This window comes from Salminus brasiliensis, chromosome 11, assembly GCF_030463535.1.
Source record: "Salminus brasiliensis chromosome 11, fSalBra1.hap2, whole genome shotgun sequence".
Lineage (NCBI taxonomy): Eukaryota > Metazoa > Chordata > Actinopteri > Characiformes > Bryconidae > Salminus > Salminus brasiliensis.
In genome coordinates, this window is record NC_132888.1 from 19,466,089 (window position 1) to 19,482,258 (window position 16,170).

At 42.4% G+C, this 16,170-nt stretch overlaps 1 protein-coding gene across 3 annotated transcripts in view; it reads right to left on the reverse strand.

Annotated features, from left to right (window-relative positions):
* Positions 1 to 16,170, reverse strand: part of cbl (Cbl proto-oncogene, E3 ubiquitin protein ligase) — a 42,025-nt gene that overhangs the window by 4,890 nt on the left and 20,965 nt on the right. For all 3 annotated transcript variants that reach the window (XM_072692117.1, XM_072692116.1, XM_072692114.1), the window contains exons 3-8: positions 8,051 to 8,197; positions 7,790 to 7,946; positions 2,288 to 2,409; positions 1,513 to 1,650; positions 287 to 374; positions 65 to 196 (exon numbers count right to left, since the gene is read on the reverse strand). In XM_072692117.1, coding sequence (XP_072548218.1) covers positions 65 to 196; positions 287 to 374; positions 1,513 to 1,650; positions 2,288 to 2,409; positions 7,790 to 7,946; positions 8,051 to 8,197 — 784 coding nt within the window. The remainder of the gene's footprint in view (positions 1 to 64; positions 197 to 286; positions 375 to 1,512; positions 1,651 to 2,287; positions 2,410 to 7,789; positions 7,947 to 8,050; positions 8,198 to 16,170) is intronic.

Consider the following 16,170-nt stretch of genomic DNA (forward strand, 5'->3'; position numbering starts at 1 on the left):
CTGAGCAAGTGGGAAAGGATGAAGACAGCACATGCGCCGCTATCCATACAGCACCGCGACTGACCTGCCACGCAGTGAGACAGGACGTGCACATGAGGTGGCCGCACGGCTCTATCTTCACATCTTTGTCATTCTCTGCGCAGATCTTGCACAGCTGAAAGGTGGAGCCCATTTCGCAGTAGAGCTCATATTGTTCCTGGAGAACAGAATGAAGAGTGTGCGTGAGATACACGGCCGTGGACAGACTGTAATATCGGAGCAAAAGTAATAACCGAGAGCCGCTGACCTGTGTGACTTTGATATGGTCTTGCGGTGAGGGTTCACAGAGCCCTGTGAGGTCTGGGTTCTGTGTGCGGCCATCTGGGAACAAATAGCTGTACGACAGAGACGCTGTTCTCAGTCACTGAGGGATTTTTAGCACCAGTTGGGCAGGCAATATCACTCAACTTCAACAAAGATTCTGCTACAAAATGCTACAATACAACTGCCATGACAAAGCCCTTTTCTTCAACTATTAAAAGAGCAGAGACCAACATCTAGCAACAATAGAATATATAAGATTACAGTTTGCTGAGACTCTGCTTGAACTGTAGAGAAGGTCCAAGCTCTGATTGGAGTACATTAAAGCAGTGGTCCTCAAACCAGCGCCTAAAAAAAGCAACTTTCCTGCAGAATTTGGATGCAACCCAAATCCAACCCACCTGATCCATCTAATCACTGAACTACCGCCTTCAGAAGGGCTTTATTGACTGAATGGGGTGGGTTAGATTTGGGTTGGAGTTAGTTAGTTTAGGGTTGGCTACTGGGCTCCCCCTATAGATGTGGAGCAGAATAAGCTTTTACACCACTGTCAAGAATACAAATCTTGCTTTCAGATTCTGGACAGCTGTACACATGCATTTAAAAGAAGAAGAAGCATGTGGACTGCTTCCTGATCAATATTACAGGAATTTGTACACTGTAGCGCTGCGAGTAATATTTGTGAAGAGAGGTGTCATGCAATGAAAGTTACATAGCCATGAAAGTTACATAGCACAGCAGTCTAACGGAGCCCTCTTAATAGTGTTTCTTGTACAGGTTTCGTTAACTTATTCACACTTATTCAAAAATTAATACTTTATTAATTAGCAGACTTAAGCCTTTAAACATGTCTTGGCTGATCACCCATATCTCTAATAACTTCTAATGGAACAGAAAACAGGAACAGAATCCCCTTCAACTTCTAGAGTGAAGACCTTCACCTGAAAACATAGCTAACCCCACCAATAACTATTAAGTCATATCTTTGTCAAAGGAAACCCAGTCGCTTACTGTTCAATTACAACAGGCCTAATAGTCACAATAAACCAGCCCGTTATAGGAAATGCTACTCCTGTGGGCTTTCCTTTTGCATTCCCTGCTCCTATCCCTGTATGCAAGAACTGCAAGCAGCATGTGCCACTCTTTCCTGATTGCTGGAGCTTATATGTAGTATTACTGTTCTGGTTATGGCCGTATATAAACAAAACTTACAATCCTTCCCGGAAGCCGTCGATGAGAGCCTGGAAGAGTGGTTTGTTGTGCGGAATGGTCTGTAGGATGTTTCCGTCTGCGGTAACGTAGCCAATGGCCCACTGGCCCAGCCGAGTACAGCTCAGTCTGAAAATGTAGCTACAGTGCAGAACAAAGCAGTCTTACATTACAGTCTGGAACAAGACTCCAGTGTTTGTGTGTCCACAAATAAAGAGTGGTGTGGAGAATATCTGTATCTGCAGTTTTCCTTTTTTGGGACAGATGTTTGTCAGGGTACACTTCTTAGAAAGGCTGCCTACCCGGACGGATACAGCACCATGCTCTAATGAATATGTAAGTGGCCTGGCTGGATTACAGGTCGTCTTATGATGGCTTCTCTTTTGCGAGAACTGTTGTGACATCATGGAGGTTTTACAATACGACTATTGATGGTAGGTACCAAGCTGTTCTGCGATCCACTGGGAGCGTGAGGCCTTTCTGATGGACCGTGAATTGCCCCCTGTATGCCTCTGTTGCTGTTTGTGCAAAAATGGCTACTAACAATTATCCAAGTCTGCTTGTGTCATGAATGGCCACTTGGATTGGCCTCGCCGCTGCGTGCGAATATATAGTAGGCATCTTATCCAACAGGGACAATGCGTGTGGGCCCTATTGTTATGCACAGCCTTTGTGTAGGAGAGAGGCCAGAGAGGCTTGATAGTCATGATTATAAAGTAGCGGTCCATAATTCTCTGTTTGCGTGTAGGTGAGTGGGCGTGTGTAGTGGGCATTTTACCTGCCAGGCTTGTGGATGAACTTCTGTAGGCGAGCCTTGACCTCATCGTAGGTGAGAAAGGCCATGTATCCTGGGTGAGTCACTGCCAGGCTGTTCCAGTTCCGCAGTAGGGATGACCACGGCTGCACAGAACACACACACCACCACAGAGTAAGGAGATGAGTTTAAGTCTGACTGCAGAGTTGAAAATTCTCCTGTGAACTGGGTTGTAATATTCATATCAATGCCTGTAAGTGGAGCCTGGAGTGTGAATGAATCATGCTGTATAGCAGCTCTGCTGTAAGTTGCCTGATGAAAGCTTCAGGCCCAAGTTTAAAAAGTAAAATAATATAGCTGCTCCAAACATGGTGTGGCACAACAGAAAAGACCACAGCCTGCCAGTGAGCAACACACCATGTGGGAGACTGGAGTTTGAGTCCTTGGGCAAAACTCCTAACACTACATTGGCTGATCTCTGTAATATAAGTTCTGGATAAGAGTCTCAGCTAAAGGCCATAAATGTAAACGAACATGCAACTGGAAGGTGAGGGCAGTTACTAAGACGATACCAAAAACAAGCAGCATAGTTTCCAAATGAACTTACAACAGTGGAGTCAAAATTGCTATTTTTAATACTGGCTCTTAAACACAATATTGGGATCATTAAAGAACACGGATACCATGAAAATACAAAAAAACAAAAAAACAACACATTTTTGAAAGTTTTGATGGAAGTTTTATTGTAAATAGTGTCTGTGCTTTAAGAACACTGACCAAATGCAAGTTCTGTTTAATTAAATGAAGTGAAACATCTTGCTCTTCATTAGAGTATTTAGTCCTGTTTAACCTGAAGTGGTGCAGCAATCTGAAGATTAGTACATTTTATACATGTAACAATGGTATTCCAGCTGTATGTAGCACTTTTTTTGCTTAATAACAGTGGCAAACCAACTTAAACTTAAATGCTCTGAAATCATTTACAAGTTACTTAACCAGATAATGCAGCTGTTTTATGCTTATTTTATTTGTGATTTACTTTATTGTGAAACACAGCCTTTAGCAGAATATATAAAAGCAAACAGAGGTGCTATAAAGAGGTGGTATAAATGTCAGGTGGTGTGGACTGTATCAGTACTTGGTATGGGTAGATCCTTGAGGATCAGGTATTGGAATTGGAAAATAGTTTTTCTGTTCTTGGGCTAAAACTACAGAGTAAGGATTAGCATTTTGACAGTTTTTGCAGTTCTGAGTGGCCGTATGAGTTTAGAAGGACAGCCGGTCAATCGCACAGAAACTGTACAATTACATAGCTGATGAAAGCAATCAGGTTTGATTGTTGCACAACAGTGATGATGAGGCTCCTGCCTAGGCAATTGCTTGCTCTGCCTATAACTGGCATCAAGTCTTGATGAGATGTTAACTGATACAGTTCGCTTAAGATGAGCATCTAAAAGCAGGCCATCAAATTCAAACAGCTAATATCACCACATCACACAGACTACATTTCTAAGCTCAGATCCATTAGTGGCTCCCCCCACACCACTTGTTTTCGCTGGTACTGACTCCGTACCAATGACCATTATTGCCGGTATGGCAACTAGATCATTCCTTCACACAGACTGAAGCTGACTTAAGTAAAACTCTGATGCAGCAGAGAGAGTAAAGAAGAGTGGAGATCTAAGCAGCCTATAAATATAATGAGGAATCAGAAGTCACATCAGTTAGTGCATCCACGCTTGTATTATACAGCAGCGGCTTTGAATATGTTCCCCCTTCAGGGGCTTCAAAGAAATTTCAAAGGAAAACTGCTTAAGCTGTTAAACAAAAAGCACCACAGAACACACACCTACGCTCTACATACTGAAATCCCTAAGACGATGACTGAGAGAAAAAAGGCACATTCAACCCAGAAAGTAAATCTTCCTTGAAGCACTTCAACTACTTTCTGATTTTACACCCTTTTCTCAGAAGAATAGCCTGAAGGAAAACTATGGGCATGATTTTAAACTTTTTAAGAGTTTAATAATCAGTGTTAATATTCATGGTTGCACCCATTAGGCTAAATGAGAGGCAAAACAAAGTAAGCGAACTTCTGAATGTAAGCAATCACCTCCTCTGCTTAAGGTTGAGGTCCTGCATCATTTACCTTCTCTTCAAACTGAGGCAATGGACTATTTATGCCTTTGAATTCACTGTCCAACCGTGAGCTAATGTACACCTGAGTCTTTAGCAACGCCTTTGTAGCCTTCTCCTGCTTCGCGCATCTCTACAACATCTTCTGAAAGTTCAGTAATAAATATTGGAAAATCTGAGATCTCCAAAAGATTCACTTACTTTTCTTGCAAAAAGTATCATAACTGGATATCAACATTGTCATTGCAGAACAGATATAAATCATGAACCTGAAACAATCTGACTGAAGAGCGGAAAGCTCATTTGTTCAAGAAGTCACACTTCAATATCAGCCCCAGCAACACCTCATACAGTTAATCTTACAAGACCACTACAACAGGATGTCCTGTTCTCACTTACCCCTCATCCTATCAAACATCAGATCTTCCTAAAAGCACACAACTGCAATTATAAAGATGATAACAACATGTTATGAGGGTCATTTTGGGTAAAAATGATCCACAGACTTAATCATCCTACAGGACTGCACTTACAAAGTGCCTACCGGAGTAAAGCTAGTGGGGCAAAAGGAGGCAGACTCAAAGAAAACTCCATTAGAATTAAAACGAAGTGGAGGCAGATCACTGGCACAGAGAGGCATGCTCGCTGTCCCAACAGGCAGGTTTATTCAGATGCAGATGAGAAGCATGACCTTGCTGTGCGGAGCTCCATCAAAGAGCACACAGGCTCTCTGTAAACAGCCTGCCTATTTCTGGCCGATGGCAAGGCCAAATAAAGAGGCGGCGTGGTGCTCCTAGGCACGATTTGGGGCCAGCCACACACCGTCTACTACACCACACTATAACTGATCTAACGGTCAGACTGAGGATGCCTAGGAATGTTGGCCAGGATCTGGATGGGTAACTAGCAGTATTTAAAAATTTTGGAGTAACTGGACTGGACCATTTCATGCATCTTAAGGACGAAATTCTTCTTAGATGTGCTATTTTAGTAAAGTAAAATTGATATTCTTTAAAACTCTCAGAATTTTCTGATGTTTCTTCTCAACTTTTTACTTTGGTATTCTCTAAAAAGTGTTCTTAAATATTTTCTTAACCTCAATAGGTAGGCCTCTAAAATGAGGAGTCTAAACAGTAGAATTAAAGAATACTAGAATTAATGCCTGATTTAACCGGATTAAAAGTGTTTGCTCTTAAAGCACTGTCTGTGTCAGCGTGTTGGAAAATGAAATGTTATTTTGCACTGTTTATGATAAGCTGTGAAATACAGCATAAACGACTGTTAAAATTGGCCAAACTATGAAAACAGTGACCATTGTCTTATGAAGAATCTTAACATAAACACTAAGAAGTTCATCATGTTCTTCACTCAGGTATTCTTCATGGTTTTCTTACGATCTTCTGAAGTGAATCCGGCCGCTGAATCCCAAAACGCCAATCACTTCAAAAAAGTTCTGAAATCTGACTGGTTGGGGAGGCAAACAGGGATTGCAAGATATAAAAAATTATTAAAAAGCCAATGCTAGCTGCCACTAGCTTTTACCGCCTGGAGAAAGCCAAACCCAGGGAAATGAGAGAGAGGCAAGGCTAAAAGTTAACTGGCTACAATCAATTAATCAACCTTCAGTTGGCTAACTAAACATTGCACTGAGAGGGCACAACCACAACAGCAACACTGCGCTATAATCAGCAAAATAACAGGGTTGTAAATAGGCTTTTTAAAATCTGAGCATCCCCCCCAACTAGGTATACCTTCTTACTATTTATGTCAAAGAATAAAAATACGTAAATACTAATAATTCTGTGGCACCTTTAATTCTTTTCCCAGTGCCATCAGCAGTAAACCCATGAGATACGCTGCCTAATACACACACCCTTTTATCCAGCCCCTGCCCCACATAGAGTTTCTTCTTAGTGAAATCCAAAGATCTGTTAAAGGCTTCATTTTTAGTAGACATTTTAGAGATTATTTGATTACAAACATAACCAAACGTTACATATAGACACAAGACACTGTACACATTCTGAAACACCAATCTGAGTCACAGCATCTTCAAAAATATCCCCCTTCTTCCCAAATTAGCCTTGGAGCACTGGGACGTGAAGAAAGTTGCTTAATTAAAGGGCAGACATGATATGTAATGTTAGCCTGCCTCTGTGATGTCTGCTTTAGAGCACTCAGAGTAATGAGCCAATTACTTACACAGGAACATGTGCCTTCAAACGCTCCTCTCTGAGCAGTTATGTTGCTGCGTCAGAAACAGAGATAGAGAGAGAGAGAGAGATATGCTCCTGGGCACAGAGACAGAACAATGGAGATGATCCCTTGACTGCTGCGACTGCAGCAATATTAATAGATCTTAGTGTCTGACAGCAACCATGTTACAAAGGAGGTACATCAAACCAGAACTTCAGCTTCTGCACTTAGGAGCTTATTTTTGGTCTCATTATATCTTATAAAGGCTGCAAAGGAAGATGGTACTTTATTGAGGGTCTTTCTGTGCATAACAAGCCTTTTGCTTTATAAATGTTAACTGAAATATTTAGCCTTAATGTTATCATTGAAATCAAGACCGTAAGTCCTTGTAAATTCTTAATATTTAATAGTTGAACTGGTAGATGTGATTTACTAACACAACCAAACCAACACCCAAGTCCTGCCTAAATATTTTATAGTATTATTCCTGTTCTACCAATCAGATGTGTTTAACACCCCAATCTCAACCTCATCAGAGCAGCTTCCCTAAAAGATTCCCCCAACTAAAGCCTTGATTTCAGAGACGATGACTTTCTCTACTCAATATGCAAATAAACCACCATCACACTGAATCTGCACTACAGCAACAATATTTACCAGTGAAAGCTCTGGATCAGTGACTCTGAAACTAGTCTTCAAGGACCCCCAGATGATCAGAAATGTCTTACAGCAGCTCAACTTGCAACACACAAGAATAGAGCAAAACGTATACTGTCTAGGGGCCTCTGAGGGCCAGTGAGAGACCTTTCCACTACTCTCGAATCAGGATCTACGACAGTTTAGTTTAGACCTTAATGGTCATTTACTAGTCTTAAAGGTTACTGCCACCAATCAGATTCACTCCTTCACCTTTCCCTGAACATTCATTAAAGGCTCTGTAGAACTCAAAGAAAACGCTTAAAAGGATCAAGGACTACAATGTGACCGCAGCACCACGCCCCAGTTCAGACTGGCCTGAGGTCATGAGAAATGGTGCAGCAGTGCTGCCACACACCTGCAGCTCTGTGCTAACACTCAACAATGGTCATTGTTGAACTTGCGCTACCACAGATAACAGAGACAATGGAGGTAGTCTGTGCTCTGAAAGAGAGACAGAGAGAGACAGAGAGAAGTGGCGGTGTTTGGGAACTGCACCTGAAAGAGCCTGGTGAAGATATCAAACTCAAAGACAGAGATGTAGTCGTTGCAGGTGAGGTCAATGGTGGACTTCAAGGCCATGGCCTCTAGGCCTGAGCTGATAGGGTGGAATTCGTGCAGCGCCTGTCGGAAGAGCTTCCACTGCACAATGGTCCTGCACACATTCACAAAAAGCAGCAAAGGGACAGTTGTGCACATTATGACACACACTCAATAACAGGGTGCATTATTAATTATTTTGCATGATGAAAAACTCACTTGTCGCCAAATGATCTTCTCCAGAACTCTGCTGCATCTGCCTTGGTGATTCTGAAGTTGTCCCCTTGGAACAGACCATTGGGGAAGATGGCTTTAAGTTCTGCCAGCATGTGGCTGAATATGAGAGACAGCTTGGTCAGGTTCCGTCTGAAAGAAAGGTACACAGGAGAAAAGAATTAACACTCAGGTCAGGCACAACAAGACCACACTCTTAAGCATAAGCCTGTGGATTGTAGCGATTAAGGAAGTGATACTACCCCCCCCTACCTTCCATCACATGCTTTACAGAAAAGTTTAGATCATCAATTATTTCCTTAAATGTTGGCAGGAGTTGTGACGGTCTTATCTATAAACCTTAAAACACTTTTCTTTTTTGGACACAATTTTAAAAAAAAAATATATATCACCCACTACTTAAACATTTAAAGCAACTCTATGGAGCATTTTTACCTTAAAAATAACAGCTTCAAAGCTGCAGCTTCGCTGTCCTTGCTACTCTGGGCTGCTAACTACACCACAGGAAGGGGGTAGAAGTGTACATTAGTGGTGGCATAAAGTGCAAATTACACTTTCTAACTGGAGAGGGAGCCCTACAGTAAAATACAAAGTCCATAGTGTTGCTTTAATTGTGAACTGAACAGAAATTAGGGGTGAATTACATGGTTAATGTAACAGCACGATACTTTAGAAGACTTTTCAAGATGGCCTACAATACTGACTTATTCTGAGGTTTAGGTCATAAAGGAACAGAAAGAGCAGGCAGGGCCACACTTTAAAAAAAGCACTGATTGTTCTCTGTGGAAACAAACACAGGCTGTGATGGAAACTATTAAGTACAACTGTCTGAATCTCAAATTGAAAGTGGGATTCAAGTGGGACTTTGAGGACACTAACCTCCCACAATGCACTCTGAAGTTATGCATAGCGAGTCTCGTTACCAAGCAACAGACCATGGAACAAAATGGGGCCACTGATAAGCAAGTGACTGTTACAGGTCACTGGATGCCACGGATGTCAGTTATTTTCCCATGTAGTTCATTAACAGTAGGTTTAGGCTGCTAAGCAACTTAACGGTCACAGACGCTTTTAGCAGCTCTAGTGTATGGAGATTTTCACAATGGCTTTAAAGAGGACCCATCCACTTTCGCGTTTATGCGAGTGGTGCAGATGAACTTTGATGTGGGAGGTCTGAAGTTATTCGTTTTTACTTTTTAAACTTAATTAAAATTAAGCGCCACACTAATGACAGTAGAGATGTATTGTGTTGGTCAGTGTTTAAGCATCAAATTCAGAAACATTTGTGGATTGTGGAATCCACAATACCAACAAATAAATGTATTATGTACATGCAATTCATATTTCTCACCTATATTATTTCAATAACCTATATTACAATTACACTAAACTATTATCCCTCTTTCTCACAGGTTTTTGCAATGCCAATGACCGTCCGCTCTGCTCCTGCACTTAAGCTGAACATGGGGGAAAAGACTGAAGAAACTGGCAAACAGTCTCCGAGACAGGTGTGGAAGGAAAAAAAAAAAAAAAAAAAAAAAAAAAAAAAAAAAAAAAAAAAAACACCAGCCCCCCTGTGGATGTAAAGGTAGCCATGAAAGGCGTGAAAACAGAAGTCAGGAGGGTGCATGCCAGGTCTGTACGAGCAGGGAGGGCGGTGGAGGCTAGCTGCATGCCTGCCGCATTTTTCTGATTCCACTGGCCCTGGGCACATGAGCCCAGGCAAGGCAGGGAGCCCGGCAGGCGGAGGAAGGGGAAAGAAAGCCATGATTTACAGGGCAGCACAGTGGGGGATTGTGCAAGGTCTCCAGCCTGGAAAATTGACATGCACAAGAGAGTGCGCGAGAGTGTGGCAGGACCGCAGCTGCCTCCAAAGCAAACTCCTCGTTGGAACTCGCGCTCGCGGCCTTGCTCTTACTGGCCCTCTCCCTCTAACCCTCTCTGCAAGAGGGACCGGGAACACGTGAGGGGGGGAAATCAGAACGCAGCGTGAGTACAGAACGTTATCTCCCATGCGGTCATACCAAATGAGGACAGGAATGGCTCTCTTTGTGAATGGCTCTATATAGAGAAGTCCTAACAAGTATGATGTGTCATCATTTGCTCCTGTCCTCTTGAAAGTCCTCCATCTTTCACCTCCCTCATCCTCAGGCAATTCTGAGCCTCTCTTAGGGCCTGCTAATCCCCTTCCCACTCTGCCTGATGAATGTGAAATGAAAGTGCAAAAGAGCATCCCCTTTATCACAGTCGCAGAAATTGCAAAAAAGCCACACAGCTCTCAAAGCCTATGCTTACAAACCCATTCATCTAGAATCGCGAAATGCTGGGAAGGAGGGAGCCGGCGTCCATCAGCAGCACACATTTGTTGTTTGTGAAGTCTTGTGGTGCAGAAAGGTGGCAAAGTGCCCTCGGTAGAGGCCAGCTGTGCAGCCCCTTCCAAACTCTAAGCCAAGATGCATGCAAAAGGCATCAGTGTGTGGCAAAGGCACTGCAGGCAGTTGGCTCTAGAAGAACAATAGGGTAGGCCTTTGCAGACTTTACAAACTAGTCTTTAACATTCAGCGTGGAAGGCGGAGGAGGCAAGAGAAAAAAGGTCCGGCATGTGGCCACTTGTATTAATGTGAACAGCTCAGACTAGAACCTGATGTGCATGTGAAAAGGTGGATGGGACGTTTAGGAAGGCCTGGATGATTCGGCGCTGTACAAGTAAAGATGCTTGGAAAGCTGGAATGTACAGCAAATACAGGGCCATGCTCATAAACACCCCCCCACTTTTCCCTTTCCCAATCATACAATGCTATGAGTGCTGTGAGGGCTAAGGCTAACAGATGCTTCCATCTTCTGCTAGTCCTGCTAATGCAATATCATTGGACAGCTGAACAAGCTTGGAGGCAAATACTAACAGACATTTCTGCTACATCAGCTAACAAACGCCTGCATTCACTTCCATCATGCTGAGTGATCGGGGGAGAGGGAGGGCCATCCCACCAGAGGCCGAGGCCAATTACGTTTTAAGGTACTCCCAGCCCCTTATAGGTTCTGTGAATATTTAAATGCCCTATCGTAGAGGGCTTCGATATTTGAGAGAGAGGAATCAAGGAAAGCAGGTTCCAAATTTCACATGTAGACAGAACCTTGCAGTAAGAAGGCTCTACAGCTTAAATCAGTGGCTCTTAATCCTGGTCATAAAGTACCAGTGCCCTGCATTTCCCTGCTGTTAGCTCATTGTATCAGATGTCATGGGAGCAGAGCAAAGTCAAAAACTTGTAGTACTGTGGTAATCTAAGACTAGGCTTAGCCATTCCTGCTCAAGAAGCGTCAATCATCAGTTCCGGAGGGTCACAGCACAGCTCGTTTTCAATGCAGTTGGCTTTACTTACATTAGCTCAGTACTTCTATAGACAGATCTAATTATAGACACGATTGTCATAGTCTGGTTTCCTGGATCTATAAACATTCGTCCTCTGAAAAAGCTCTCAAATTCTCAGGAATGGATCTCTTCCCATGGGACTCTGGCAGAAGTCCTCATCTTAGCTGCTAGGCTAGCACAGCTGATACTGTACGGAGTTCCTTCCATCCTCTGGGATTCCTGCCAGCACTTTTCAGAGTGTAGCTCCTTTTTCTACACTTCTTTTTGCTGCATATGTGGCCTATATAGCATCTAGGCTACATGTGTCAGACTAGTTCTCATAGGGCACAGCACTGCTGAATTCAGCGATCATCATCATCATCATCATCATCATTATTATTATTATTATTAAACACCCTGGATTCAACTCCTCCTCCAAAGCCTCTGTAAATTCAATTCATTGGCCATGTCCCAACATCTAGGCTGCAGCTTAAGTAGGCCAGATTTTGCTAGCATTAGAATACAGAGGTTCCTCCTGAGGACTCATGCATGCATATTTGAAGCTGTCCGATTTATGCCTACAAAGGATTGTGGGTCTTGAAGGATGCATCAGTCATTTCATTTCATTTTTAGAAATGAGGAAAGCATTTTGCAGCTGCATTCAAGTGATCCTACTAGGGCTGCAACTATGAAATATTTTTGGAATAGAGTATCCTGTCAATTTTTTTCATCAATTAATCTGAATATTTAAGTAGATATATTTAAACAGGTGGACTTTGACAACATTAATAAAACGAAGCCTCGAGGGAAAACATTTTTTGTAACCGACTTTTTCAAGTTACTCGAATAATCATTTCACAAACTTTTTCACGAATAATCATTTCCTACGAACGAGAACAGTCCTCAGTGACGCAATAACCAAGAAATGAAGTCCGCGCTTTGGGATGTAGCGATGGTGGTAGTGGAGTGAAAAGGCTCATCTCTGCAAAGTTGTAGCCAAGAAGGCCCCAATTTGACAACCCTAGTCCAGGCTGTATATAGCGCCCTCTAGTTTATTATAAAGATTAATCGGACAACAACAAGCTTGCCAATATGTTGAAGTAGCTCCCAACAACTGGTTTTATTTGAACACTCAAATCAGCAGGTAACAAGAGCACGAGGGAGAATACTATAGAAAGTAACTGGAAAGATGTACCAAGATGTGTACCAAGATAGCGTAATTTATCACGATATGATAAAATAGTCATATTGCCCAGCTCTAATTTTACTGCATCTGTAATTCTACAGAAACAAGTGTTATTCTAAAATGCTAACCCAGGCAGATAAATTAGGCATTAAGCACAGCTCACTTTTACTGCAAAGGAGAACACGTATATGTCTAATAACCGAGTGTAAAAGCACTATTAGATTCATATCCTTCAACAATTCAGGCATCCAATTAAATCCCTGCCAGCTGAGTCTTCATCCTTAACCATCGAAGGAAGTCCTGTCGACCTAGGTACGGCTATGCGAGACAAGAACGTCTTGGGTGTGCTTGTGGCCCCCATGCTATTGTTTTTATGACCAAGTTTTAACACACATTGCCCCTCCTCCCTTTCTCAATGCAGTCCCCTGGCTAAGCAAGCCTTTCCTCATCATTACCCTGCGTATGGGCCAAGCCTTCCCCAGATACTGCGCTTTTGTAAGCTTCCCTCCTCTTTTGGCCTGACCTTTGACCTGCAGCTGGCTGCTCCCTTCCTGTTTCCTGTTTTCCATGATAAAACGACCAGGCCAACGAGACCGGGCAAGGGAGAACGCAAAAGAGAGGGGGAGTGAGGTTTGCTAATGCCCATGACGGACAATCAAAGAGCCCTTTGGCCTAGGAACTCCCCGCCTATTTCTATGGCACCTACACAGGAAGCATAAAAAGAAAGAGCCACTCGTTAGCAACGCATTTCAACAGTTGTGCAACAACGAACACTCGGCCAAAAACCCCAAAAAGTTTCCTTTTGGACGTTCAGCATTTCCCAATATTGAACAATCCATCTTTGGCATGCTCTACAAGGTGACTCAGTGGACAGATTCTACAGGGGGTGGAAACAGCCAGTAGAGGAAAGCAAAGCATTCTGGGCCTGCATGATCAGGTTGGCACAATATACTACAGTATTTTGTGTATACTGTACCAGCCTATAATGTAGAACATCCAATAAACTGTTGTCATTAACATATTTAAAGGTGTATGGACATTTGAGCTTCATTTGAACAGTACTGAGAGATGGAGGGAATGTAACTAAATACATAGAAATGTGGAGAAATTACGATACTATGTAAAATGTCATGAACAGAAATGCAATGTGTGATGTAAAGGTTAGGACACCCCCAATTTTATTACCACTATGAATGGATTCTGGAGGAGCCGGTCTTATTTAAACCTTTAGACATTTGTTTAGTTTGCTCTTGATTGTCCAGGTGAGGGGTATCGCCATGGCCTGATCCAAAGAGCTCTTATGTGCCTTTAGAAAGAGGGTTGTAGATGCAGAGGAGTCTGGGAAGGGATTCAAAAAGATCTCAGAACAATATATATATTAAAAAAAACACACACACAAAAAAAAAAAGTTGTCCCACCATCAACAAAATAAATCCAGGTCAGGCCGTGATAGCAAGTTCAGCCCAAGAGCAGACCGCAAGATTCATAAAGAAGTCTCAGACAAGCCTTGCCACATCTAAAGTGAAAGTACAGCATCTACAATCAGAAGAAGAAGGCCATGATTTTTTTTTTTTTAATGAGAGCTGTGTAAAGAGAAGAGGGAACCCCTAGCCGTCCAAAAACCCACCCGGATCTGCTAAGCTGCCACTGATGGGCCCTTGAGAAAAGCCCCGAACCATCACTGGCCTTAGGTTCGGACCCTGGCTTTCTAAGCTGGGACGTGTAGGGAGAAGCTTCCGTCGTACTGTACAAGTATAATGGCCGATACTCTATTTAATGAACGACTCGATTCACTAGAACACCCACAGAAATCATTAAATCATCACAGCTGATTAAATGATATACTGTGCAGCCCTAACAAAAATGATCCAGTGCTTAATAGATCCATCAGTGACGCTAATGAAGCCCTATTTTCATTGTGTCCATGCGGCTTTTGCAGCTATACTTCAAATACGCTTTTCCGGGCCTTTCTGCGAATTTATCAAATTGCCCATTTGTTGTTTTATGACCATGCAATCTGCCAATGCTAGATTAATTACAGGCTTACACAAACAGCTAATTGCAGAGTCTTGCAGGATATTAAATGAAAGTGCATATAATTAAAGGCAGGAAACTGGAGGCCACTCCAGGACATTCCGCCCAGCAAACACTACTGTTCTAATGGTAAGACTTAATGTTGCCAATACAATAAGTCGCATTTGGTTGCAGATAAATGAATTAAAAGCTCATGGTCATGCAAAAAAAAAAAAAAAAATCAATAAATAATAAAAAATAATTCTAATATGCAAGTCATGTTATAACATCATAAACATCTAGGGTTACTTGTGTTCAAGCTCCTGGCAGAGAACTCAGCACAAACGTATTAGGTGTAATATTAGATGTAATATTACAGTTTTAATACCAAAATGATATTATTTAATTTAATTATTTAACATATTAAACAACAAAGATGATCCTGAGTAGAACATAAAAAAAAATACCTTCTGATGTGGTAATATTGCATTCGACACCATAAACTATCACTGTTGAAAAAGTAACAATTAAAAAGGGTTTAATCTGACAATGGATTTGAACAGTAGAATATGTGCAGCAGTTTTTGGGCTCTGTTACGCACAGGAGCAGCACATACACTGAACAATACTGATGCAGAAAAGCTCTTCCTTCTATTTAAGCGCAGCAGCTAGGCTAATTCATCAGCTAGGTTTCCTGGGTTTCCTTTTTTCAACACAGTCATCACTACACATACAAACACTACAATACAAATTTAACTCTCCGGAACTGGCTTCACACCAGATCTCTGTCAGGAAACAGCCGTGACAGCAGCCGCACACCCCACTGCACACGCATTCACACAATAATTAAACTATCCGAGCTCTCTATCGGCCAGCGCTTTGCTTCTACGCACAGTTCCCCAGCTTCTTCACAGCTCTTGTTGGGTAAATTGCAACATTTGCACTCTTAAGGGTTCCTTAAGTCTGCAAAAGTCCACTTGCAATCTTCTTAAAATGAAATGAGAACTTCGGATTTTGATCAATTCCCATTTTTGCACAGTTCTCAAAACTCCGACCATGAAAAGCCTTGGTTCAGAGAAAAACACACAAAGGGAAACGTGAACTCATCATTTTTCCCCTTTTTTGCTGGGTCTTCTGAGCAAACAGGGAAGTGTGCAAGTGTGCCGTAATTGTGTCTGCAAGTGCACTAAAGGAGGGGTCCATAAATAATCACGATGCTGGGCTGGAAGTGTGCAGTTTCCCCTGTTGGGTCGGGCCAGGCTCAATGCAGGGCAACCTGAAACGGAGCCCTCGGAAGTGTTAACCATAATACTGCACCCAAAACATCTACAGCTGCCGTCCGGTAGCAGCGAGGGTCACAAAGGGTCCAAATGTTTGTGGACACCCCTTCTAATGAATGCATTCAGCTACTTTTAAGTTGCACACTTTGCTGACACAGATGTGCAAATGCACACACAGTTGGTCTAGTCCCTGCAGAGAAGTATTGCCAATAGAATAGGGCTATCTGGAGCAAATAAACATGACCCTATTGGAAGCATGCCTAGGCACAGGCTAGAGG